The sequence below is a fragment of the Drosophila nasuta genome, chromosome X (genome assembly GCF_023558535.2).
Source record: "Drosophila nasuta strain 15112-1781.00 chromosome X, ASM2355853v1, whole genome shotgun sequence".
NCBI lineage: Eukaryota > Metazoa > Arthropoda > Insecta > Diptera > Drosophilidae > Drosophila > Drosophila nasuta.
In genome coordinates this window covers 19207962-19235003 of record NC_083459.1, presented here as the reverse complement: position 1 = coordinate 19235003, position 27042 = coordinate 19207962, and the positions used below count along the sequence as shown (strand labels likewise).

Here is a 27042-nt window from a genome sequence, read left to right as displayed (position 1 = left end):
ATAACAATTTTGATATAGTTTTGAATAATACAGAATTTTATCATCATCATCAATCATTGATTACTACAAATTCAAATTCTGGCAGAAGAGTAGAAATCCTTATTTCAGAATTTTTCAAATTTCAACTATAAATTCGTTTTCTATCAGAACAACTTTTAAATATACCTCAAAGTGATGAAATTTATAATCACTAGCATAATGATCCTTATTGAGTAATCCATTTCAAGAATAAAACAAATTGGATACACTTTTGCATAAGACAGAGAAATAGAGATCTTTACTTCAACATCATGATGATCATCATTGAGTAATCTAGCTGAACAACTTTGAAATATACTTTCAAGTGATCAGCTTCATCATCAACAGCATGATAAGTAATCCATTTCAATTATAGAACAATTTTAGTAGACTTTTGCATAGGATAGAACTTCAAGCGATCAGCCTCAACATCATCAATTTTTGAGTAATCAATTTTAACGACAAATCCGTATTCCACCAGAATAGAAACTTTTATTTCAGAATTATTCAAATGATGTGCTTCATGATCATTGAGAAATCGATTTTAACTAGAAATTCGTTTTCTAGCAGAACAACTTTTAACTTTCAAGTGATGAGTTTTATCATCATCCTCATCGTGATGATTCTCATTGATCCTTTTCAATTACAAAACAACTTTTTAAAATACGTTTGCATAAGACAGAAAAATAGAGATCTTTATTTCAGAAAACAACAACGAGGAAATTGTTTGCAAGTGATGAGCTTAAGACAGATTTCAATAAGAAATGTACATATTGAGTTTGTTTAGTAACCGTATACGTGTTATTAGGGATAGATTAAACAACATTTATTTGGGCGATGGCAATGCAGCATCCGTGGCTTGTTCCATCTGCTCCACATCGAGATCATCGTCCAGCTGCGGCGCCATGGCCGGCAGCAATAGAAACTCGTTGAACAGAAAATCGGCATCCATCGATTGCGTTTTCCCATGATAGCCACGCACAATGCCACGCTTCGGTGGCTCAATGAAACGCTCCTTCACAATGAGTGCCCCCGGATGCGGTGCAGCAGGTGAAGCAGATGAAGCAGATGGCACAGTTTGTGTGGGAGCAGCTCCTCCGCCTCCGCCTCCTCCTCCTGCTGCTGTTGATGTTGCTGTGCTGCTGCAGCCAGCATCGATGTCCAGCGAACAGCAAACGGACAAAGCATTGGGCAAACGATTGTAGTTCGGTGTGTTTGCCAGCGTTGTGGGCAAACGTTCCTTCTCCTTATCCTTGTCCTTGCTCTCGCGTTGATGCTGCGGTGAACCGTAGCCTAGTGAACCGGAACCGGAACCAGCACCGCTGCTCTTCAGATTGATGCAACTCTGTGTGTGCGAAACATTCGCATAGTCATCCTTGGTGCTGACCAACGGCACACGCTTCAGCGTATTACTCTCGAAGGGGAAATTCGAATTCGACGTGGATTGAGTGAGATTCTCGAATTTACGCAAACGCGCATCCTGTCGCAGCTGCTGCGCTGCCGCTGGCAAATTGATTGAGGCACGCAGCGCTTCTGCCCCTCCGCCGCCCCCGCATTCGAACAAACTGATCTGCTTCTGCATCCGTGGCGAGATCGGATCGTGGGCGCGTCGCACACTCGGCCGTGTGTGCTCAGGCGATGCTTGGGTGATGTGCACGGGCAGCGCAAAGCAGTATTTGGGATCATCGCTGGCCACCTCCGGCGGTTGTTCGGCGTGCGTCGGACAGCAGTAGCACATCTCCAGCTTCGGCTCCGTTGCATCCGGTGGCAGCGAGGGCGTCGTTGCCGCCGACAGAGTCGCCTCCTCATCGTCATCGAAGCCCTGCGAACGAAGCGGAATGTAAGTGAATTTTAGGGTTACAAAACTGTGAATTTCAAATTAAAGTATGTATTTACAAAAAGTTTGCCTGAACTTGAACTGCCTATTTGAAATTTATTAAGATTAAATCAAATTTGACTTGTTTAAACGCGTTTAATGAATTAAACAACAATTCGTTAGCGCTTTCAATACCTTGCAATTGTTTTATATAATAGCTGCGTACATAATATCTAGATATGCGTTTAGCTGTGAAAGCAACGCTACTCATTTCCAATAGAAGCAAATATGGTAAGGTGATGTATCAATCATAAAATATACCAAATAAATATACCAAAAATAATACTAACATATACTTAAGTCTATTTAACGGCCTATATTTAATAGAAGCAAAACAGTGCGGTATAATTCATAAAATATACCAAATCAATATACCAAAAAATACTAAAATATACTAAAGTTTATTTAACTGCCTATATATTTTTTTTTCAATATAAACAAAACAATGCGATATTATTCATAAAATATACCAAGTCAATATACCGAAAATAATACTAAAATATACTGAAGGTTATTAAGCTGCCTACATATACATATATACATATATATATATATATATATATATATATATATATATATATATATATACATATATATTAATATATATTCTGAAAAAATTTAAAATATTCTGAAGGCTATATATGTACATATATTATATGTATATTGCCTATATTTTCAATGAAAGCAAAACAGTGCGATATTATTCATACAATATACCAAATTTCTAAATGATTTTTGACTGTCTATAACTGACTTTATATATAGTATAAAGTTGTAGACTAAAAATGTGTGTTAATATACTGGAGAAATAGTAAAATATATCGAACTTGAATAGAACACCCTTTAAGCTATCTTTACAAAAGCTTATTATTGTAAAACGGTATTGTATATGTATAGCATAAAATTGTAGTCTGTAAAATTTTAGCTTTTACTATAGTGAAAAAATACTAAAATTTACCGAAGGCTACTTAACTACCTATGTATATCTATAATATAAAGTTGTAGACTAGTGTGTGGAAAAGCATTTAACATACTACAAAAAATATCAAAAAAATACCGAACGCTTTTTAACTACCAATCTGTATAGTAAAAGTTGTAGACTAAACACGTATGTGTGAGAAAGCTTTTAGTATACTAACAAAATACTAAAATATACCGAAGGATATTTGCGTATATTTATAGTATAAAGTTCTAGTCTAAAAATGTGTGTGTGGGAAAGCTGTTAATAGAAAGAAGTTTAAGAGATTCCTCGAGAATAAAAAAAAGTATAATAACCATAAATTTGGATCAACATAATTTTGTAAGCCAGCGACACCCTTGGGTCTGCTTTGTTTCCTAGTCGAATGAAATATCTGAATGCTAAACCAATCACTCACATCCACGGACAGCGTCATGGAGCCCTTGTTGGCCACCATGCTCAGATCGAGATCGAGATCCATGCCACAGCTGACGGGCGTGAGGCAAGCGCTGCTTGTGGGCTCTGGCTCATCGCAGACGCTGAGAAAGATGTTGGCGTTGGCATTGGGAGCCACGGCAGCTGCATCCGTTTGCAACGTATCCTGATTCATGGGCTCAAACGCTGTGCGCTGCTCGTCCACATCCGTCTCCTCGATCATGACAATGTCGACAGCAAGGCTAAGAAAAATAAGACAGAATTTAGCAAGTGAGAAATTGAATTGAATTTATTTATTTGTATTACCTGCTTAGTTTAGCTGCATTCTCGAGCGGTTCATCGTCGTTGTCCTCATCGTAATCCTGTTGCACTTGCCAAACTTGTTTGCAATTTGTTTAGTAGTTCAGATGGTTCAGATTGTTCAGATTGTTAGTTTGTTATTCGATTTCGATTTCGATTAGTTTAAAGTATTGAATGGATGAAGAGAGAGAGATAGACAAGCTGAAGCTGAAGCTTCTTGTCAGCAGCCAAAATAGGCAAAAACCATAAAATAGAGAGCCATAGAAATAGAGATGCGTGCGATATATATACAAAAAGAAAGAGAGAGCAACAACATAGTGAGAGAAATAGAAAGAGAGAGACAGAGACTGAGACTGAGAGAGAGAGAGAACACGCGTGAATGTGCGCAAGTGTATTCAAGTAATTTCTTTATTCCGATATATGCTTAAGTAAATTACAAAATTTGTTTCTTTCTCGAAGCAAAAACTGATAAACTCATATCTCTTAAATCAATTGACGCTATAGAAATATATATAGTATATAGTATATGATGCAAACACAACTGATGATTTAATTCACTGCAAATTAAAGAAAGAAAAAAAGAAAACAACGGAAATCAAATCAACAATTAGAAAATGAAATTTGGAATTTTTATGCTGCATGCAGTTCGATGGAAGATGATCTTAGTTGTGGGGGGTGGTGGGGGGGCGTGTTAAGAGCGGAGGCGGTGGAGATTCAAAATATTCAGCTGCGCCAAGCGACAAATGACTTACGCTTTTGCAACTTACGCTCTTTCTTCGACGATTGCTGTTGCTGTTGCTGTTGCAACTTCTGCACTTCATCCTCCAGCTTCACTTCGTGGACATTCTCTTCCATGGCATTCTCACACAAGGAGACCATCTTGCGACGTGTGGCATGCGTCTCACTGCCGCCAGTCGTTTGCAACTCTGCACGACGACCTGCAACTTGTTGATGCTGCTGCTGATGCTGATCGTGACGCACAATCATTGAGGAGACAGCCGTCATGTTGTCGACGGATGGTGTGTTGCTCGTTGTTGTGGCCAGCGATGAGGATGCATTGGCGCCAGTGGCATCGTGGACGCGTGGCGGTGAGCCCGTCGGCGTCTTAAAGATCTGCGCAAGGATCATGTCCTGCAGAAAGCTGTCCAGCTTGCGCAGCGACAGCGCATTGTGCAGAGTCTCCAGTGGTCGTATCGGCGGCACATCACCGAATCCTAAAAACGTTGCAGGCGGTGTGCAGTGGCAACGATGCACACACATACGCGCACACACACACACACAGAGAGACACACATAAGTTAAGAGAACAAAAAAGTCGTGAAATAAATGCATTTATTTGTAAGTTAAAGAAAAAAACAGAGTAAGGAAGAAGAGCGTGTGGATTAATGAAGAGTGGAGAGTGGAGAGAGTGGAAAGTGGAGATATTGGAGCATGGAAAATGGTAGTTGGAAATCGTTTCACAGTTAAATACACAGCGCCACATTCTATTTATTGGTTATTGACTGCAGTGCTTTGAAGAAGAATTTTTCATTTTTCTATTTCGAACTTTTTGGACTTTTGGTGATGTAACACAGAATCTATAAAAGTAATCTACAACTGTGCTGAAACTACAAGTGTCACTAGTATTTTTTAATGTTCATTAACATATTTTTGGATTTTTTCTAAAAATGTTGGGTTATAAATTGCATTTCAATCTTTTTATCTCATATTGTGCATAAATACAGATATTTTATAAAATTTCCCTTTAGGTTATTTAATCATTTTTTCGTATACATTTTAAATTCAATGAACAACTAGCTACATATATGTATTGTTAACAATTTTTTAAGTTTAGACTATGCACATGTAAGAATGTTAATTCAATTAACAAATGTTCACAAACTATCTAACTTTCTATCAATTTTCATCGTAACGTTATTTGCTTAAACTTTTTTAACTACTATTTTCATTTTAATATTTAAATTACTTGTTTTTCCATTACTCTACATACATATTTAGTTAGTTTAATTGTCACACATACAACAAATTTTAAAATCAATTAAATTTCATTATATACTTATCTTTTTAGTTTGAATTAACTTTAACGACTCGCAAACCACTTTAATGTCAAAACTGATTTGTGATACATTAATTAGTCTTTTACTATAGCAATCGATTTTGCGAATGCGAGCATTACTTTACACTAAAAACTATTTTGTTGATTCACATAACTATTACTCTACACTTTTTCACTTTTGATTTCAAACATTCTTTTATGCGATGGGAAAAATAGTTTTCTTCATTCACGTAACTAAATATTATTCTACTCTTTTTCAGTTTCCTTCTACATATTGGCTTTGGCAGCAATTGTTAAGAAATTTAAAAGTTTATAGCGTATCTGAAATTTGGGATTTATGTTAAACGTTTGCAGAGATTTTAGTTATTTACACACTTTATAAATATGAAAGTTTACCGAGAAAAATGTTCTTTTTGATTTTAGAGTTCGAAATGAACTAAACAAAAGACTTAGGCAACGAACTTACAATGTCAATTGCTCTCAGAAACGTTGTTTAGCATTTTATTGGTATATTGATTTGGTATATTTATAAAACAAGCTAAATTGATCAAATAATGACAACAAAAAAGGAACTTAACTGTTGAAAATGAATTGAAAGAATGTCGGAGATTTTATTCCAATTTTAATTAAATCTTTAACTACTTTATAAATTTATGATTATTAATGTTGTTTTTTGCTTGTTTTGCTATTTATACGCGACATTGAGTATTTGTAATATCAATATACCAAATATACATATACCAAATATACAATTACATTTTTCAGTATTTTTTTAGTATATTGGTTTATTTAAATTATAAAACCCCACACTGTTTATCTTTTCTTGAGAATAGTATTTATCAGCATTTTCGGTATATTAATATACCGAAATAATATACCGTAAATACTGATAAATACCGTTGTCCGGTCTCAAGATATGCAAAACAGTGTGCGGTATTATAATTTAAATATACTAAGCCAATATACTAAAAAATACTGAAAAATGTTGAGGTATATTTGCTTAAATCTTAATTGCTTACATGAGTAAGTAAAAATCTCGAATCTAACCATTAAATACAAATTTCTAAATGCCAAATGAAAGTGCTATTCTTTGCTAATATCTCTGCAAATGTATTTAAGCTTACTGCTCGCTAGTTGCTTAGTATTTGAAAAGTGAAACACAAGAGTTAGGATTTGAATCTTGGAACTTGGTCAGCATTTGGGGAATCGAAGTGCATGTTCAACACTTCCCCAATATTTGCAGCTGTATGAGGTTTGGGAATCGATTTGTTGTATTTGGTTTGATTGTAGTTGTGTGTTTTGTTGTTGGGTTGTGTGTGTGTGTGGGAGTATGGGGAGTGTGGGGAGTGTGGGGGGTGTGTGAAAGTGTGTGAAAGTGTGTGTTGTGTACTCACCGGATGATGATACCGGTATCATGTCGCGTAGATTGGGCGCCGATGAGCTGCCGCTGATGACCGCTGTGCTGAAAAGGCTATTCGCGCTGGTCGCCATCTTTTTGCTAAAACCACCGAAACCCAACATTTTCATATAGGACATCTGGCCGGCAATACTGTGTCTTTGGCGACGCGACGATGTGGACGAATTGGCCGATGATGATACTACCGATGCCGATACCGACACCGAAACGTTGCTATCTGTGGCGATTGTATTGGTACAACAACAAGACGGGGTTGTGGTTGTTGTTGTTGTCGTTGTTGTTGTGATGTTGTTGTTGTTGTAGTAGTTGTTGTTGTTGTTGTTCATAGTAGTGTTTGTTTTTGTGGTATTCGTATTGTTCGTTTGTATAATGTTGTCGATGATATCGTGTTGTGGTTGTTGTTGTGCGTCAATTGAGGAAGGATCAATTGGTTTGAATTGGTTAGTACAAGGTTGATTAGGAGACATTGCTGTTGCTGTTGTTGTTGTTGTTGTGATTGTTGTTGTGATAGAAGACAAAGCTACAATTGTTGTTGTTGTTGTTGTGGTTGCTGTTGTGATTGCTGTTGTTGCCTTGCTGTTGCTGTCAGTTGCGTCAGTTGTGTCAGTTGCAATTGCTGCACTCGCTGCCGCATTGCTCGTCACTGTTGCGGCTGTTGCTGTTATCAACACTGTCGGTATGTTGTACACCAATGTGGGCGTCGCTACCGGCGTGGGCGTGGCTGGCACATGTTCTGCTATTGGAGCAAAGCAGCTGACAAATGTGTTGCCAGCAGCAACAGTTGCAGCTGCAGCCACACAAGTTGTTGCCGCTGCTGATGATGCAAAACCAAAGCGAAACGGATTCTCGCATTGCACCGGCGCCGATAACGATGACGTGGCGGCAATCGCTATCGATAGCTGACCACACGAATGACTTGTCGCCTTGCGCTGCTGTCCGCGCTCCAGCTGACGCGTCTCCATGTCCATGCACAGCCGCAGCGTTGACGCTGTGGGCGAATTGTTCGCACTGTTGCTGCTCTTATTTTGTGGTTGCAACGTGCGTGGTTGCTCCCGGTTGCTGTTGTTGTTGAACGACGTCGAACGCTGACCGAACTCGCCGCTCAAAAGCAACGCGGGCGCTGAGCTTGACAGCTGAAAATCATCATCGAAACTGCTCGCCATGCGCACAGCAATCGCTGAACTGCGATTGACCGAAGAGGCAACTTCAACCGTTGTTGTTGTTGTTGTTGCTGTTGTCGCTGGCGGCGGCGTCAGCTGCATGAGACTCTTAGAGTGCGCATGCGCAGTGGCCAGCGGAAAGGACAAACTGTTGCTGCAATTGCAGCTCATCGGTCGCTCGTTCGTGGCCATCGGTGAGATTTGTTGCAACTGTTGCAACGGTGGCAAACCCTCAAATTCACCCTCCTCACCGCTGATCATGCGACGCATGCTCAGCATCGTGTGACGCTTGTGACCCGCCGATGAACGTGCCGTGCCACATTGCGCCAACGGTGAGCCACTTGCTGTGGCACATTGTCCGGGTGTGCCGGGGGTGAGGGAGAAATCAATGTCGGACAGTGGCAATTCGTTGGTGGACGAATCGATTTTGAAGAAGGACAAGCGATCGGTGACGCGTATTTGCAGCGAGGCGCGTTGACTGCTGCTATCGATGCCGCCCCTCTTGCCCCTGGCCACGCCCACGCCCAGGCCCACACGCGCATTGGCTATCTCATCGAAGGTTGTGGCCGCCGTCGCTGAACGCGTTTTGGAGTTAGTTAAGCGCAAACACAAATGGAGGGAGGAACAAATTCGTGTATGATTTTGATTTCCGTCCGAGATCAGCCAATCGAATGTGCGTGTGTGTGTGCAGTAGTGTGTGTGTGCAAGTGTGTGTGTGTGTGTAGGTGTGTGTACGGTCGTAGAGTATACAAACAGAAAACTAATTAGCCGAAAAAATACTCATATAAAAAGTTGGAAAGTTGAGAAAATGAAAGTGGAGAAACACGGTGTCTTCGGCTCAAGCCGAAAACTGAACGCATCCTGCAAGCATCCTGCACACATACATACATACATACATCTATATAGTACATACATTCATACCTAATTTTATATTAATTTAAAGTAATTTTTAAATAATCTTTTCTTGCATTCAGAGCTGAATGTCTTGTAATCGTTGCTCTTCCAATACAACCATGTTAAGCTTTCGTTGTTTCCAAAATAAATCTACTACAGCCTTTGGATATTTTCTCTATTCAACATTATTGTTAATATTTTCAAAATATTGAATCCTCAATACAAATTATTAACATAATTTAAACACATGACAGTCACAACGTCACGTTCTTAAACTTCAGTATTGTCTAAATTAGTCGATATTAAAAGCAACTTCACACATGCATTCTGTTTACACATTTTAGAAAATTACATTAGCTTATTCAAATTTTAACAAAATTAGTCTAAAATCCTCTTGCATGTTTTTGTATGAATAGCTTTACTATGATAATAAAATTTGTAGCTACATATACCTCAGTTCATTTTAGATTAAATAAATTCGCGTTTGCTATTTTTGTTAATTTTAAGCAATTGAAAAATTCAATCACTGTCTAAAATTATTTAAGGAACTGATCAAATAAAGTGCCTAATAATAAAAATGATGATGCCAAATGACATTTTTATATTAGTTAGATGTCTATTTGGAAATTTATTTTAGAATTATTACATTTTTCTTTTCTATTTCTTGGGTTAATGGGAAAGTTTCTTATCTTTATTTGGTAAACTTCAGAACTTTAAAAAATATTAAATAATTGAAGAAAACTATCTAATAGCAATTTCAAAGATGCCAAAACTTATTTAAAAAGTTGTTTTTCTTTTTATTTTATTAAATTCGCTATTGCTTAAGTGAATTCCTATAATCGATTCCTCAAGTGAAAATCCAATGAGATCATTGCGAGATTTTGTAAGCAATTCTTTTTTGATATAATGTAATTTACGTAAATTATTTTGAATGAAAAATCAAATCATATTATATTGTAAGTTAACTTCCTATCTTTTTTTTTTAGATTCGATTTCGAATTGGATGAGATTTGTTTTACTATTTTCTGGGTTAATAGGGGAATTCATTATTATTATTTTGTTAACTTCAGGAGAGAATTCAATTAAAACACTGCAAGAATTAATAAACAATTGTTCTATGGACTCTAATTTAAGTAAACTAACTAATGAAATGATTCGAATCATTTCAAGCGATTCATTTAAGCAGAACTATGCCAACTTTCTGTACATATTTAATGTAGTACTTTATAAATGATATAGTATATGTATATAGACAAGATAATGCGTTGTTGGAGCGTTGCGAAGATTGTGTCGAGCGTCGGCGGCGATTGAGAATAAACACAGCAGGCAGGCAAAACAATTGGTCCAGTTAGTTTTTGGCGTTTCAAGTTAGTGTCGCGGCGTTGAAGGCAATTAATACTAATAATAATAATACTCGGTAATTGTTAAGTAGAATTATTATAGTTATAGTTATAGTTATAGTTAGTCTTGGTTCTCGTGAGGGAAAAACATTTTTGGAGCGCACACAACAAAAACAAACAACAACACAACGGAACGAACAACAAACAAGAAACAATGAACACTTTTTTTTAGGCAGTTAACAATGTTCACACAAATTTGCTCAATATATATAGATAAAAAAAAAAAAACCAAAAACAAACAAATTATGTTAACAATTGTGTTGTTTTTTCCTTTTTTTCCTTCTTTTTCACATGCATTAAACATATATTTTGATAGAAAGAGTGAGAGAGAGACAGACGCAGCAAAACAGAGTCCAGAGAGAGAGAGATAGACAAACAAATAGAAAGAGACACACACAGAGACAGACAGAGCAAGAGAGACAGAGAGAGAGAGAGAGAAGGAAGTTAAACCAACAACAGCTGAACGTCAGCAAATGTCTCAACAACAATTAATCGAACGCCTTTTGGGAGGCGTGGCAACATTTGCTAACGATCAGCTGTTGAGCTGATATTTCGGTTTTATTCTTATTCTCAAGGAAGGTATTTCGGCATTTTCAAAGGGGGGGGAGGTTGGTTGATGGTTGGGTGCTCAAAGAATAGAGAAGGGGCTGCATTGCATTGCCAAGTACACGGGATTCCGCGGCCAGATGCCTATCGATTTTCATGAATTTCCCAAAAAAAAAACAAACAAAAACCTTATATTTATATATGTACATATATCACAGCGTTTTTGAAAGCCCTCGAATGAGCTACAAAGCGCATACAAAAAAAATTCGGATTGAGTTTTTCTTTTCTTTTTTTTTCTTATTTCTTGTTGGTGTGGAAAGAATGAAAATCAAAAATGTTGGGCTCAGTTTTATTTTGTGGTTGTTGTAACGATTTTCTTGTAAATGGAATAAAAATATAGAGTACTTTGAATTTAGCGCTGAGCAGATTAGAGACATAATCAAAATAACCGAAAAAAAAAACGAAATATAACAACTTAATTAAAAAATAATGCAAATTTTAAAGAAAAAAATGTCAAAAATCAAAAGAAATAAATGAACAACAAAAGAAAATTTAATGAAGAAACTAACAAAAAGTCTAAGGTTGGTCGTTGGGAGACGTTCTTTGAGGTGGAGAATATTCAAGGAATGTTTTTTTCTTTTTTTTTTTTTGGAGCTGTGGCTTCTCTTGTTACAGGCGTTTCGCTTTGGAGGAGTTAGAAAAAGAGTTTTCGCTTATATACTTTGTTTATGGTAAAACTCGCACACAATATTCGCATGCAAGAACAAAATCAAGAACAAATCATAAAGAAAAAAACAAAAAAAAGGGTGTGTAAATTTAATAAAAGATGTGAGAGAAACGCACAATGATTATAACAGATAGCCAAGTTAGTTTTGATAAGCCAATTTTTGTTGAGTTGTTGAGCATGTGTGTGTGTGAGAGTGTTTTGTGTGTGATTTGTTAAAACCAATTCGAGATTTGCGACAATAACAAAAAAAATAAAAAGAAACTTAGGTGAACGGAATTGAATCGATAAAATAACGATCAAGAAAAAAAATAATGATATAAATATATACGAGTATAGCAGCAAAATCAACAATTAAATAGTAAAAAGAGTTTCGTTTTGAAATTGAAATTGGGAGAGAAAATTGTTGGCTAACTTAGCCGCCATCAGTTGAACTGATGATGCTATCAGTAGTAATAGTAGTAGTAGTAGTAGTAGATGTTGTTGTTGTTGTTGATGGCACAGACGTTGCAGCCACAAGCCATACATACCCGCCTCCTTGCCCCGATTGGCCGACGGTGATCCACGCTGCTCAAAGCTCCGCGAACGCGGCTCACAATCCGGACTCACAGAACGCATATCCGGACTGATGGGACGCAATTGGGATGACTGTTGCTGCTGCTGATGTTGCTGTTGATGCTGATGGTGTTGCAGCTGTTGGTTATTTTGTTGCAGTTGCAGTTGCTGTTGCTGCTGCTGCTGCTGCGAGGCAAGTTCCTCGTTGAGGCGCTTGGCCAAATCCATTGCCTCATGGCCACTAACCGTGTGATGAGCACCAATTGGAATTGGTTTCGATTTGAGCTGTTTGCTGCGCAACTCCAAGCGATTGAAGCCAAACGAGTTGCCCGACGAATTCCGTTGATTGCACTACAACAAAGAGAGATAGAGATGATAGAATGTTAACATTCAAATCAATTAGAAATATTATTCAAGTTTACGGCGCGTTTCTTGCTCTGCTGCTCATCGTTTGACCCATAATCGTTCTCCTCCTCGATGCGCGACGGATTCGTCTCGTCGCTGGACTGCAAGCTGACGCTGCACGAGTTGTCGCCATGCGAATGGGGCCGAAAGCCTGGACCCGGTGGCAGATTCTTTTGCACACAACAATTGACGCCCGGACTGAAGTGGAGCTCGACATGGAAGCGCTCCTCGGAGCTGGGATCCTTGGTGGGATCCTCGTACAGCATAATGACAATCTGTGACATATAATTCAGCTCCGACACCATCGAGATGTAGTCCATGGCCCGACGCCACTGCTCATCGGTGACCACATTCAACAATCCCCCATAGCGCAGCACCGTCAACAGCGAATGCACATGCGATTCGCTGGTGAAGTAGAGACGAGTGCGGACATGTCGCTGCGGACTGGCGACGCCGTGACTGTAATGCGGATTCAAGCGATTCATAAACTCATCCTCGACCTCATCGATGTTGCGCTGCAGATCGCCTTTGATTTTGCGCAACAGCGGCGAACAAATGCCCTGGCCAATGGCCAGTTTCTCCTGTGGCGTTAGACCGTACTCCTGGGGTATAACTATATCGGCCAGATTCTTCGCATAGATATAGAGCTCCTCGGCCTGATCGTATTGCAGCGTATGCTGATTGTGCTGCAGATCGTATTTGATGCAATCATAGATATCGGGTATCTTCGAGATATCGAATAGTTTTGATTTTGTGCTGAAATCCTTTTCGATCTTCTCCCAACGGCATCGCATCAGATCCCATGTCTCGCCGTGATACAATATCGCATCCTTGGTCTTCGGATCGTCCTTTTTAATGCTGATTATGTGTAGCAGCTCGCGTATCAACAGATGCACATGATGGCAACAGTCCACCGGATTCTTCACAAAGTCCAGCGCCTGGGTTATCGATTTACTTTTGCATGGATTGATCAGCTCGCGATCCTCGGGCGTAAACTCGCGATCGTTCTGCATCAGCTCGTGCAGCCGACCCTTGGCACTGCAAAAAGGAGAAGAAAACAAAATTAGTATTGCATTTTTGAAGAAAAAACAAATTACAATTGATTTACAGAAACATATATCCAATTTCAACATTTTTGTAATCTTATAAAGTATAAAAATGCTTAAGATTATTGCCAACACATTGCTAAACATTGTAAATGTGAAATTCATTTAATAAATGTGAATCTAATAATATAATCAATTATTTATTGTTCACTAAATTCGCTAAATATAAAGTGTAGATTAAAAATTACAACTTAAGCTTCATTTGAAAAACATAATTTGTGCATATTTTATAGTAGCTTAATTTAATAACAAAAAAGGAAACTTTCCAGTGGCGTATCTATAATACAAAATACTGAATATTTAATGTAAAATATTATCCCTTCAACTTTTCAATTGTATATATACCATAAATTATTATTTGCTTTACAGTAAATGCATAAAACCTTTATTCAGTTCTCTGATTGAAAGTTACTTTTCTAGCATTATTTGGCCCAATGAACTTCAATTATGAAAAATTGTAAAGTAAGTAAAGCCTCACAATGCGGTATTATTCTAAAAATATACCAAATAATGCACTGTAATAATACTAAATATTATATATTTGGCATATCGTTGAAGTACTACATTAAAAATATACCACAAAGGTCAAAATATACCAGATTGTCAGCTAAAACAGATCACATTGCAGTAGGCGTAAGTTTTCCTTAAATAACTTTTACAACTTGTATCCGATTACAATGAAATTCTCAGGAATCTTTAAATTGTCAATTTATTTACTAATAAGTTGTTTAGATGCCCCCGTAAATTCTTGAACAATAATTACTCTATTATTGAATGGAATGAAGTTACTCACAGATTTTGATACTTGCTGGAATCGCAATCGTTGTCCAGCAGTCCATTCGTGTTGGCGCTCTTGACCATCTGCACCAGAATGGGGGTCAATTCGCCCTCCAAGGCGAGCAAACCCTTGGCAAAGGCAGCGGCTGTCATTTGCACTCGGCCCTCGTCCGACGCATAAATCTTAAGGTCGTGTCGAAATGTCGAGTGCAAACTGGAATGGAGAAAATAGTAATGAATATGAAATGGAGTACAGTGTTTGACAGAAAGTCAACTACGCACCGCAGCAGTCCCAAGCCTTGAGTGCCCGAATAATCGGAGCGTCCTTGACCGCCCGGATACATGCAGCGAAAGATGCGACCCAGTTCCTCGGCCTGAATGCGACCCGCCGGCGTCAATTCGCCGCCCCACTTGAGGATGAGGACGAGCGATGGCTCCGCTGGCGTCTCAACTGAAACGGATAGGACTTAGCGTGTGGTTAGCTTCGTTAAAGCAATGCACAACTACTCACCATCATCGGAGCTGGAGCCACGTGGTCGCCCCTTTGGCTGATATTTCATTTGCACCTTGCGATTGATTCCCGAAAAGTGTCCATACATCTCGAGCACATTCTTCAGCTGCTCCAGCTTGCTCTCCTTCTCCTCGATCTCCGCATGCGCCTTCGTATGGATCTCGCTGAGCAGAAAACGCGCTATGTCGAGTATCTCTTGCAGTTGCTTTGGTCGCTTCAGCTTCACGTGGCCGAGCTTGTAGCCATCGTATTTCTCAAAGATTTCGAAGAATCTGCAAAGTTAAAAACACCATTTCAAAATAAAATAATTGTAAATATACAAAACATTCTATAAATATAATAAACAATATATTTAAGTGTGATTATATTATATATTCTCTAAAGTTATTTAAAAAGTTTGCAATAAAAATAAACCATAGTTTATAATTTTCGTTGCTCAACATGCAAAGTTCTGAAAATATTATAAATGAATTGCAATTAAAATATTAACAGCCAATTATCTTATATCCTCGATAAATAGATCATTAAAAATAAGTTTTAGAAATGTTGACAAAAGAAAATAAGTTGTTCACATATTTGGTGTGCAAGTTTCTAAAAATATTGCAAATTGCTTGAAAAAAGGGTTAATCCTATTGTTTTATATCCTCGTTTGTTCATTATTATTAATTACATAAAAACTTTGTAAATAATTAAAGGTTTATTATTTAATTTTCTATGAATATAACTTTTTTTATTCTAAAACAATTTTTGATATTAATAACACACTTCAATCTAATTTATGGCGATAACTTCTCGGACAGACAGCCAGACACACAGTCAAGGCAATTAAAGCAGATTATTAATAATACAACAATGTCTCGCTTAGCGACAACTAATAAAACCCATCGAAAAATTGAATGCTATAAGAAAGTATGTCAAATGAAGCAACCTTAATTTACTATGAAGCATCAAGAATATCAATGCTTAAATTTATTGCTTTTTCTTTTCAGGTTTGGCCACTAAGTGAGCAAGGATGCCGCTAAGCGCAATTTTGGTAATAAATACGACGAAAACAATAACAGCCTTTTAAAACTTGTTCAATTTGTGTCTCAATAATGTAGTAATACCTCGCTTAACGACCACAACTTGAGACGGATAAAGGAGTGGCAACTAAGCGAAAGAATGTTAAAAGTGAAGCAACGTCAATTAAGTTGCCAATTCTTAGCTTGCGTTAATTTGTATTTGGAGAGTGACCTTTAAGCAAGTAACTTATGGCGGCTAAGCGAGTAAAGTGTGACCGCTAAGCGCAATTTGGGTAATAAATACGACGAAAACAATAACAGCCTACTAAAAGTTGATGTTATTAAGCTTAGTATGCTCATGCAAAACCTTTTTCACTTAATCTGAATAATAGATACTTTAAGCAAGTAACTTAAGGCTGCTAAGCGAGTAACGTGCGGCCGCTAAGCGCAATTTGGGTAATAAATACGACGAAAACAAACTCAGCCCACTAAAAGTTGACGTTATTACGCTTGATAAGCTCATGCAAACAGCTTTAAATTTGTCTCAATAATATAGCCGTTAAGTAAATAACTTATGGCCGCTAAGCGAGTAACGTGTGGCCGCTAAGCGCAATTTGGGGTACGAAGAGAACAAACTCAGCCCACTAAAACTTTATGTAATTAAGCTTGGTAAGCTCATGCAAAAGAGCTTTCAATTTATCTGAATAATAGAGCCCTTAAGCAAGTAACTTATGGCCGCTAAGCGAGTACCGTGTGGCCGCTAAGCGCAATTTGGGGTACGAAGAGAACAAACTCAGCCCACTAAAACTTGATGTTATTAAGCTTGGTAAGCTCATGCAAACAGCTTTAAATTTGTCTCAATAATATAGCCTTTAAGTAAATAACTTATGGCCGCTAAGCGAGTAAAGTGTGGCCGCTAAGCGCAATTTGGGGTACGAAGAGAACAAACACAGCCCACTAAAACTTGATGTTATTAAGCTTGGTAAGCTGATGCATGCACCGTTTTCACTTTATCTGAATAATAGATCCTTTAAGCAAGTAACTTATGGCCGCTAAGCGAGTACCGTGTGGCCGCTAAGCGCAATTTGGGGTACGAAGAGAACAAACTCAGCCCACTAAAACTTGATGTTATTAAGCTTGGTAAGCTGATGCATGCACCGTTTTCAAGTTGCTTTGCACGCATTACTACTCACTTGGGATGTCGCACCTCAACCTTCATCTTCTGCTTGGGCGTGCGATCGCCATGCCGGATGACGGCGACAACGCAACGCAGTTCCATCATTTTGCCAAACGTGGTTGGCACAATGGGCGGATCATCGAGCTGGAATGGCACCGACCACGGAATGTGCAATGTCGGTGTCAATTCGCGGAGTATCATGTTGCCCAAGATCTTGGCGCAATCATCGTAATACTTGTTCGAGTTCTTCACAAAACTGAAGCCATTCACATCGCAGACATAACTCTTGCCATTGGCACGCAGCAAATCGAAGCCGCAAACGGTTTGCTTAAATGCCAAGCACACTTTGCGCGATATCAGCTTCTCCGAGTGATTCAATATAACCGGATAGCGTATCTCTTTGCCCTCGCTGTCGCGTTCCACCTTGCCATCCAGAGCGGGACTCTTGCGAGCCTCGGCGTGTGCATAATCGGGTCCCACGGTGTAGACCTTCACGTCCGTGCCTGAAAAGTATACTAAGTTGTAAAGGTAATGCTGGATTCAGTGCGTTCGACTGGCGGCCACTGTTTGCTTTTGTTTGTCTTTTTTTCTTTTCTAGTTTTCTTTTTTTTTTTTTTTTTTTGGGTAAGATGAGAGAGAGAGCGGCGAGCAGCGAGCAACGATCGGGCGGGCGGGCGAGACGCAAGACAATGTTCATAATGGTTAAACGAATATATATATATATACAGATTATGGCTTATGCTTGGGATATTTCCAATAAACATATGTAGCTGTAGTTCATATGTCGGTTAGGTGCATGAGTGTAGCAAGAATTTAAGGATGTTAAGTGCAAAATATGTATTGCAGAAATGTAAAGAACGAGTTAATTAACCAACTTTGTTTTTCATTTTATAAGCAATTAAAAGAAGCTCAAGGAAGTGTATTTCAAAAGCAAACTAAAGGCTGTGTTTGTACAAAATTGTGTCAAACAGATCTAAACACATTTTGTACAATGTTATAAGCAATATGAAGCTGCATAAAAGACTTCTCATAAAATATTTTCCAAATAAGTAGTTTTGCATTTTACAAATAAAATAGAAAATGGTAATAACAAATATATTATTATATTATACGCAACTGTTGTTTACAAACTGTTGGCTTTAAGTGTTCGCAATATTGATCTCAATTATTTGATACGACTTTGTATTATGCATTTACAAAACTATATTTCGATTATTTAAAAAAAATTTATTTAGCCATTTGAAGCTAAAGGAATTGCAAGTGAAATGCTTGAGAAGCTACTAAGAAACTATTTTGCAAAACTGTAAATTACATTCAAACTTTAAGCAACTATTTCTTCATTGATTTAAGCAATTGATTCAAGTTTGCATTTTACACAATTACGCTTAAGTTTCGTATTGTGAAATACGTACATAAATCACATTTTACATATTTCAAAGAAAGCTAAAAACTTTTCATTTAACAATAAAGTGAACAACTATGCAATACATTTTATGTAAATTAAATTTAAGTAATTGAGCAACAGTTTCAGAAAAAGCTAAAGCATTAATTTGTTGCACTTTTGCACCGATAACCGATATATATACACTATAACAACACACATTTTGAGCGCAGTACGTGATAGGGAAACTGGGAAAGGGGTTGGAAGTTCTTTGGGGAGGGGGAATTGCAGGATTACTTAGTCCAGGTAACTGGAGCTGATAAAGAGAGCGCAGTGCAAAAAAAAAGAGCAGTGACGAGAGCGAGAACGAGAACGAAAGAGTGGCGGCGGGAGAGCATAATGAGGAGGGAGGGAGAGAGAGAGAGAGGAGCAACAAGTTGTAAGCATACCATCGGTGGGCATAAAGTCCTCATAGATGAACGAGCCCGTTTTGCGTACCCGCGACTCCGGCGAATAGACGCTACTCCGACTACCGATTTTGCGAAACAAACGCTGACTGCCGCCACCGGCGGATGTCGGATAATAGATGTAGATATTGTGATCCTCGGCCGAAACGGGTTTCTCCACAAATGGCTTATTGAACGTGATGCCATTGACCTCCACATGATCCTCCGACTCGATGAGTTCATGATCTAAACCGATATGAAAACACATTAACTTACAACTTTAACTTTCAAATAATTTCGAGATCAACTCACGCTTTGGATCGGGTGAATCACGATCGAGGACAGCATAGCGAGGTATCTCAATGCCCTCCTTCTCCAGTATGGCATAGACGCGTCTTCTGTCCTGAATATCGTACTGCATATGCAGATTGTTCAACACAAACGGATTGCGAAGCTGCGCATACTCGATGGCCTTCTCCAGGGGGAATCCCTTTGAGTGGAACGAGACGAGGCAATCGCAGATGGGCCAATTTTGAACCGGTTCACGCAATATCACATTCTCCTCGAATGTCACCAGTTTGATGAATTCGAATTCGCCGAGCCGTGTGAGGATCTCCTTCATTGGCTTCGATTGTGTCTTTTTGGCCATCGCACAGATGCCAACAACGACTTGTTTGCTGTTGCTGGACGATGTGCTCGTATCCGAATCCATTCCGTCATTGCTATCGCCAAAGTCCGTGTCACCCTTTAAATAAGCAAATGGTTTTTGGTTTTTGCGATACTCTCAATTAATAATAATCAAATTTAAGACAACTGTATAAATATCAATATCAAATTTTGAACAATTTGTGTTAGTCGAAATTGATGTTTGATTTGTCGAGTGCCTTGGGAATGTCAGTAAACCAAAAGATCTATACCCAGTAGGGAAATAATATTTCATTTCCCTTGAACTTCATTAAAACTCTTCTCACACCTTCGAGCAAACATTGCATAAATCCTAAAGTTTGCCATTTAAATTAAATACAACGTAAACTTTGCTTTCGCGCTGTTATTATAAACGAATGTTATTAATATCTTTATATTAATTGCATCTCTAAATAATGTGAACATCAAATGCAAAGTCTGTCGATGAAAAATGTAGAACAAATGTTATTAAGTTAAACAATTATTCAAAAAAAACAACAACTTGAATGAGAAATAAATCAATTTGAGGCTGTCAGTAGCAATAATCGTATAAACAAATTATTGACAAAAATGCTTTTTAAGTGCAGATTTGTCTATATGTCAGATAATTATTTGAAGCAATTATAAAGCGAACAAATTGAATTAAAGATTTGCCATTTTTATTAGAGTATTAAGTTTAAATTTTATTTAGCTAAAGTAACGAAATAAAATACGATATTAAATAATCAACTGGCAGTTAGTAAAAACCCATTTGAAACGGTTTTGTTTTGTAACGGAAAAGAGAATTTCCCATTGCCTGATTGAATCGAGTTTAAATTGGTAAAAGACTTTGTGAATCTAAATGCAAAATGAAATTGTATTTCCCGCATTCAATTGCATACTTGAGTTAACACAATTGAAATCAATTATAAAATTATTTAAATTTCCTGTCTGTTGAAATTGATTTTCCACTAAAACTGGTTTGGAGCGAGTTCAGCAAATAGTAGTTAAAGAAATGAAATTGCAACGATGAAACAGAGTTCTAAAATAATTTAGTTGGCAGTAACTCAAAGTCAGAGTTGAACATTTATAAATATAGTAAAATAGCAGAATTTTAAACAGGTTTGAAACAGTTTAAACAATTGTAAATTAATAGGCAAGGGAAACCAATAAAAAGTTAATTTGAATTTGCTAATTGAATTTTGAAGTAGTTTGAAACGGTTTCTGAAATTCGAACCGGTTAAAGCTAGCGAAATCGATCTGATTTGAACATTTACAAATATAGTAAAATAGTAGGCTGTTAAACAAATTTAAACAATCGCAACTTTAAATGGAATAGAAGCTAATAGAAATTGAATTTGAAATTGAAAATTGAATATTAAAGCAGTTTAAAACGGTTGCTGAAACTCGAAACGGTTCGAAACGGTTAAAGCTAACAAAATCGATATGATTTGAACATTTAAAAATATAGTAAAATAGAAATCTGTTAAGCAAACTTTAACAATCCTAAATTAAAAACCAATAGAAACTAATAAAAAGTGATTTTGAAATTGACAATTGAATATTGAAGAATTTTGAAACATTTCGAAGCGGTTCGAAACGGTTAAAGCTAAAAAAATCGATATGATTTGAACATTTACAAATAATAAATCTGTTAACTCAAAGGCAATAGAAACTAACAAAAAGTGAATTTGAAATTGACAATTGAATTTTGAAGTTGTTTGAAACAGTTGCTGAAACTCGAACCGGCTCGAAACGGTTAAAGCTAAACAAAAAATCGATCCATTTGCTGGTTCAAAAAGCAGCTCAAGCGTAGCTCACAAAAACGTTACGATTTTCGGTTCATTTGACATTTCAATTAGCAACTGTCGTCGTATATGCAATATACAATTTTTGTTGTTTGTTGTTTGACGTCGTTGACACAAACGATTAACAGGTAATACTTATTTTAGGCCATAGTCACAGCTCCTCCCCCACACACAAACACACACACACACATACAGAGAGAGAGAGAGAGAGAGGGAGAGAGAGAACACGATAAGAAGCTGACGACCACCTTACATTGAGACACTCGTCACAGAAGCAAAAATCGTCGCTCTCATCGTCGTCGCCGTCGTTGTTGCCATCGCCGTTGGCATTGCGATAATCATAATCCATATAATCGCTAACATTGAATGGCCCATACTCGCCATCATCCCCCCTCCTCTTCATCCTCCCCTTCATCCTGCCCTGACATTCTTCTGCCCCCCACAGGTGTTGGCAATTGTTCCTTAGCATCGACACTTTGCGCGCGTCGTTGTCTCAACCGATTGCGAACTTGACGATCGCGTCCTCGCCGTCTACTCGGCGTATGCGCATCCAAACTATGACGACGCTCTTCCTTGCCGATGGCCAATGAATTTTGCTGCTCTGGCTGCTCGTGTGTGGCATCGTTGTTGCTGCTGGCTGCAGCAGCAGCAGCAGCTGCTTCGAGTTTCTTTTTGTGTCGCTGATGGCGCGAACGGAGCTTTTTGAGACGCCACCAGTCCTTGAACCATGTCCACTCCATGCACAAAACAGAAAACAAAAAAGTCTTTAAGACTTTTGAGTTGTTATCGTAATGCACAAATTTTTTACACAATTTATTTTCGTTGTTATTTGCGCTTAATAGCACATGCATAAATTCCAATAACAACAATTGCGCTTCTATAATTGTTGTGTTGTGCTTGCTGTTGTTGTTGTTGTTTTATTGTTTTGTTTTTATTTTGTTATTATTTTTGGGTAGCACCGCAACACAAACTAAACTGAACACACGAGTGAGCCACGACACGGCACGGCAGCGACTGTGACTACGGGGCTATCGGCTATCAGCCATGCTCCGATCCGCATTAGAGATGTGCAAGAGGTTGAGGCACGATCCAAGACACGACACGACAAATATATCGCATCAAATTTCAATAATTGTATAGTCGAAATATTAAATAATTTGTGCTATGTTTATTTGTCATCAGTGCAGAGTAAAAATAATAACAAATAAACATAAGTTCCAATAGAACATTTCAAAAGATGCAATTTGTTCTAAATTGTCAGAATTTTTAACAATTTCAATAAGTCTCTGAAATATTTAAGCTCAAATATGTGAAAACTTTGAAAAAATGTCAACAATAAAGTATGGAAACTTAAAAGGAATTTTAACAACAAAATATGAAAATTTTGAGAGTAAAATAATAACAAATAAACATAAGTTCCAATACTTCATTTAAAAAAGATGCAATTTGTTTTAAATTGTCAGAATTTTCAACAATTTCAATAAGTCTCTGAAATATTTAAGCTCAAAGTATGGAAACTGTGAAAAAATGGCAACAATAAAATATGGAAACTTCAAAGGAGTTTTAACAACAAAATATGAAAACTTTGAAAGTATTTCAACAGCTGTTAAGTAAACCCATATACACAACATACACCAAATAAATTAGCAGTTTATAAAATTTCAATTTAAGATCATCAAACATATCCTATAAATATCTCGATTTCATTTAGCAAAATAGAGTTAAAACGTAGTTTCATCACTAAATTAAACGATAGTACTAAATGGACAGCATTTAAACGATAGTACACAATACGATAGTATTGAGAAACGTGTCACGCTGCCATCTCAAGCGATAGCGAGCCGAATCGAAGCGTAGCGTCAACGTCATTGGAGCGAGCTGCGTCGCTTTGAACACTCGCCAATCGGTCTAGTCTTCTCAGTGTAGATCATGCTAATTACTCTTGCTCTACCCTTCTCTCTCTCTCTCTTTTTCTTGCTCGCTCTCATCTGGTCTGAAGACAAAGCCAAAGGCGCAACAGCACTTGCTGTTGTTGTTGTTGGGATTGCTTATTGTACTCTTTGTTTGCAATTGTTTAAATACGTTATCTTTGTTGACAGCGACAACGACAACGACAAAGACTACGACGCCGACGCCGACAACTTAAATACGCGTAACATATACGTCCGGTTGCCACCAGAGAGCAAGAGCAAGAGAGAGAGAGAGAGACAAAGAGAGCGAGAGAACAACTAATAATAGAGATGGAACAGTGGAGTAATTAAGAACGTAAATCATTACAGAACATTGCTCATTACGATAAGCATTCCAGCTGAAATAGCTTTAAGGGAATAATCTCAAGGGAGCCGAAACAGTTTGTCACATTCCTGACGCATGCCAAATTCAACAGGTGCAACACCAATTGCCCAATGCAGGTACAGTGCACACCTGATACAATGAACACGCACCCTAACTCGACAAATTTTTAATTAGAGTGCATAAATGCCATTATTACAATTACAAATTAAGTTTTTTCAGAGTAAATCAAAAACTCAGCTGACCTTCAAATAAATTATTAATCAGATAGTTGGAATAAGAAGCATAAAATTGAACTACTTTCAGTTATGTTTTTCATCGATACAAAATTTCGAATCGATTTAAAAACTTAAAAAAAGTACATTTCAAATGTCATATAATGAAATCAAAATTTATGCTATTTAAATAAACCTTTAAAGCAAAAAGCTGATGAATTTAATAGATGTAAACAAAATGTTTTATTTATTAAGTGCCTGAATTTTCAAATTGTTTCGAACTTTGCTTTCAGAAAACAAACATGAACACAGCCAATGATCATTTTTTAGTTGAAGCACTTTTCACAAATTATAAATTAACAAAAAAGCATAAAAATATTTACACAATCCAAAAAAAAACACGTTAAATATATTTTTAAAACTGCCAAATAGTAAATTTGGATTTTTTGTGTACTAAAAAAAAAGAGAGTTCAACAGTCAAACGACGTATACTTGATTTATGCACGGCACTGAAAAGTATGCAACACTTTTTTGCTGACTTAAAGGAACTTTAAATGCAATTCACAGCGTTACGTTATATGACGTAAGAAGTTACGTTAGCAGGATATTCAAGTCCTAGAGCGAAATGCAACTGCTTAAGCTTACCGCAAATATCGAAATGAGCTGAGGAACCATATATATACATTTATATATATATATATAGAATGTGAAGCAAGTCGAACAACGGCAATTTGGCAACTGAATTTAGTAACGTGAGAGAGCGAAAATGCTTGGCCGGACATTCTGAGCCCTAATTGTAAGCAAACAAGATAATCAAGCGACATCGAGCCGAAAAAAATTAATTAGGCGTTGCGCCAAATGAGCAAACAAATGCGCAAGCAATTAAAATGTGTAGAAAAAATGCACAATCAAAAAAAGGTAAAAAAAAGAAGAACCAAAAAAACAATAACAAAACGGTAAGCAACGCAGCCAATAATCTCAATCCGTAATTAAACAATAAACGCAACGTAAATATTCAGTTCAAAAAAGTGTTCACCGCATAAGAGAATGATGATGAGCGCGGCTCCAGTGCGTCATTGGAAGTTGTTGTCTCTGCGGGAAGAACAGAGAGAGTCAGATAGAGAGAGAGAGAGAGAGAGAGCGAACGGTGCGAAATGAGTGAGCAACACAGCTGGCAATCACACGCACACGCACACACACACACGCACGCACTTAAGCTCTCTCGCACACACACACACACACACATAGCACACTCACGCACCACCCAAATTGGGAGTTGAGCTGACATGTGTCAGCAGACAGCGTCGTGAGTTGTTGTTCGCATTGCAGCCCAATGCAACGTCCGTGGGCGCCAACACCGATGAGGGGAGCGAGGTAGCAGCTGATGACGCTGCTGCTGCTGCTACTGCTGATGGTGTTGCTGCTGCTGTGAGGCGACGTCGCCGACGTCTGCTCCAGCCGCGACACGTGTTGGCATTAGTATTGTAATTGTTGCCACCCGCGAATTTGTCAAAACTATTGCCCATTATTACTTTTTATGTGGTACTAAATGTAATATACCTCTCTAAACATTGCAAACATATTGTTTGGTTATTGGGAACCGTCGCTGCACGCGTTTAATTTTGTTATTAGTATTTTTTTTTGGGGGAGAGCGCCACACACAAAATAAAAATAAAAATAAAAGAGAGAGCGCGCGCGTTCAACAGTGAGAACAGAATGTTGTTTGTTGATTGACGCCTGGAATCAGCCGCGAAAACTTTTTGTGCAAGTTTTTATGAGTTGCCCAATTTGTCGCAGCAACAACAACAACTTTGACTCAATGCTTTGACTCTCTTTGGCAAGCATAAGCACAGCAATAACAACAACAAAAAGCTCAAGCAAAAGCTCAAAAATTGCAAGAGAGCAGGAGAGCGAAAGAGTGCATGTTGTAGTCAGCTGTTCTGGGAGAGCAGCGAAAACGACACAAAGTCAGGGTCAACCGCACAAAAACAACAACAAACCAACCGTATGAAATATATTGATTTTGAACAGCGTCGTCCTCTAAAAGCAGAACGAGCAAAAGCGAGAGAGAGAGAGAGACAGCAATGTAAGGCAAAGAGTTAAAATTATGTTTTGAGGAGGCGTCAAATGTAAGTATATGTATGTATTAATGTATGTACATATGTATGTATTAATAATTGATGTGCTATTGCATACATTGCCATCGTGGCCCAAATAGAAGCCCACGCGATGCGAGTGCGCCGTCAACGGCTGCTGCTGCGTATGCTGATGATGATGCTGCTGCTGCTGCTGCAGTTGGGAAGCGCCGACGCTGCTCTGCGTTGATTGACGCAAGTCCTGATATCCCGACTCCAGCTCTGTGTACGACATGCCGATGCGTAGTTTGGTTTTTTTTTTTCTTTTGCGTGGGTTTTTGTTAGTTTTGTTTTGCTGGGTTAATGCAAAATAATAAAAAAACAAAATGGAATTTAGCAAGCGACGATTATATTTTTACATTATGATTACACGAACAGAAACACACACACACGGACACGGGGCTATTTATTGGGATACCGGGAACGAGGGCACTTGAAATAAATGTGTTCAATTTATTTGTTATGTGAATTTTGCTTTTTCAATCACTCCCGAAATAACTGCAGAAGTTGCGCGCGCTTCTATTTTGTTTGTCCTTCGCTTTTCACCGTTGACGCGTTATTATTTATTTATTTTTATATACTATCAACAACATAATTCGCGTATTACGAAAGATTGCAACAACAATGTTTCGGTCACACACACGACCACATGCAACCTGCACAACTAGAGGTGGCAAACTTTTTGCACCAAACAAACATTATTATTGCTTGCAAGCAAATAATATTAATTACGCATTTTTTTTAAAATTTTCTTAAGCAAACTTTTTCGTTTTGAGTTGGATTCAGA

General features: G+C 37.8%; 1 protein-coding gene across 6 annotated transcripts; it reads right to left on the bottom strand.

Moving 5' to 3' along the window:
• Positions 1-682: 682 nt before the first annotated feature.
• LOC132795788 (inositol hexakisphosphate and diphosphoinositol-pentakisphosphate kinase) lies at positions 683-27042 on the bottom strand. 6 transcript variants are annotated; one of them, XM_060806678.1, is made up of 15 exons: positions 25382-25674; positions 25157-25212; positions 19455-19887; positions 19146-19388; positions 17332-17830; positions 15138-15409; positions 14909-15092; positions 14643-14840; positions 12761-13781; positions 12314-12689; positions 7037-8794; positions 4340-4801; positions 3594-3666; positions 3271-3529; positions 683-1840 (listed from the first exon to the last, which is right to left on the bottom strand). In XM_060806678.1, the coding sequence occupies exons 1-15, from the start codon at positions 25644-25646 to the stop codon at positions 845-847; spliced, it is 7095 nt and encodes a 2364-aa protein (XP_060662661.1). In that variant the 5' UTR covers positions 25647-25674; the 3' UTR covers positions 683-844. The 6 variants fall into 6 exon arrangements, with proteins under 6 accessions (XP_060662661.1, XP_060662662.1, XP_060662663.1 ...); XM_060806679.1 differs by having other exon boundaries at positions 14909-15077; XM_060806680.1 differs by lacking the exons at positions 25157-25212; positions 25382-25674 and adding an exon at positions 26317-27042.

Coding starts and splice junctions, on each gene's coding strand:
- LOC132795788 (XM_060806678.1), bottom strand. CDS start 25,646: ATGGGCAATAGTTTTGACAAATTCGCGGGTGGCAACAATTACAATACT. Junction 14,841..14,908: donor CAAGGCTTGGGACTGCTGCG/GTGCGTAGTTGA, acceptor TCTCCATTCCAG/TTTGCACTCGACATTTCGAC. Junction 13,782..14,642: donor TCCAGCAAGTATCAAAATCT/GTGAGTAACTTC, acceptor TCCTTTTTGCAG/TGCCAAGGGTCGGCTGCACG.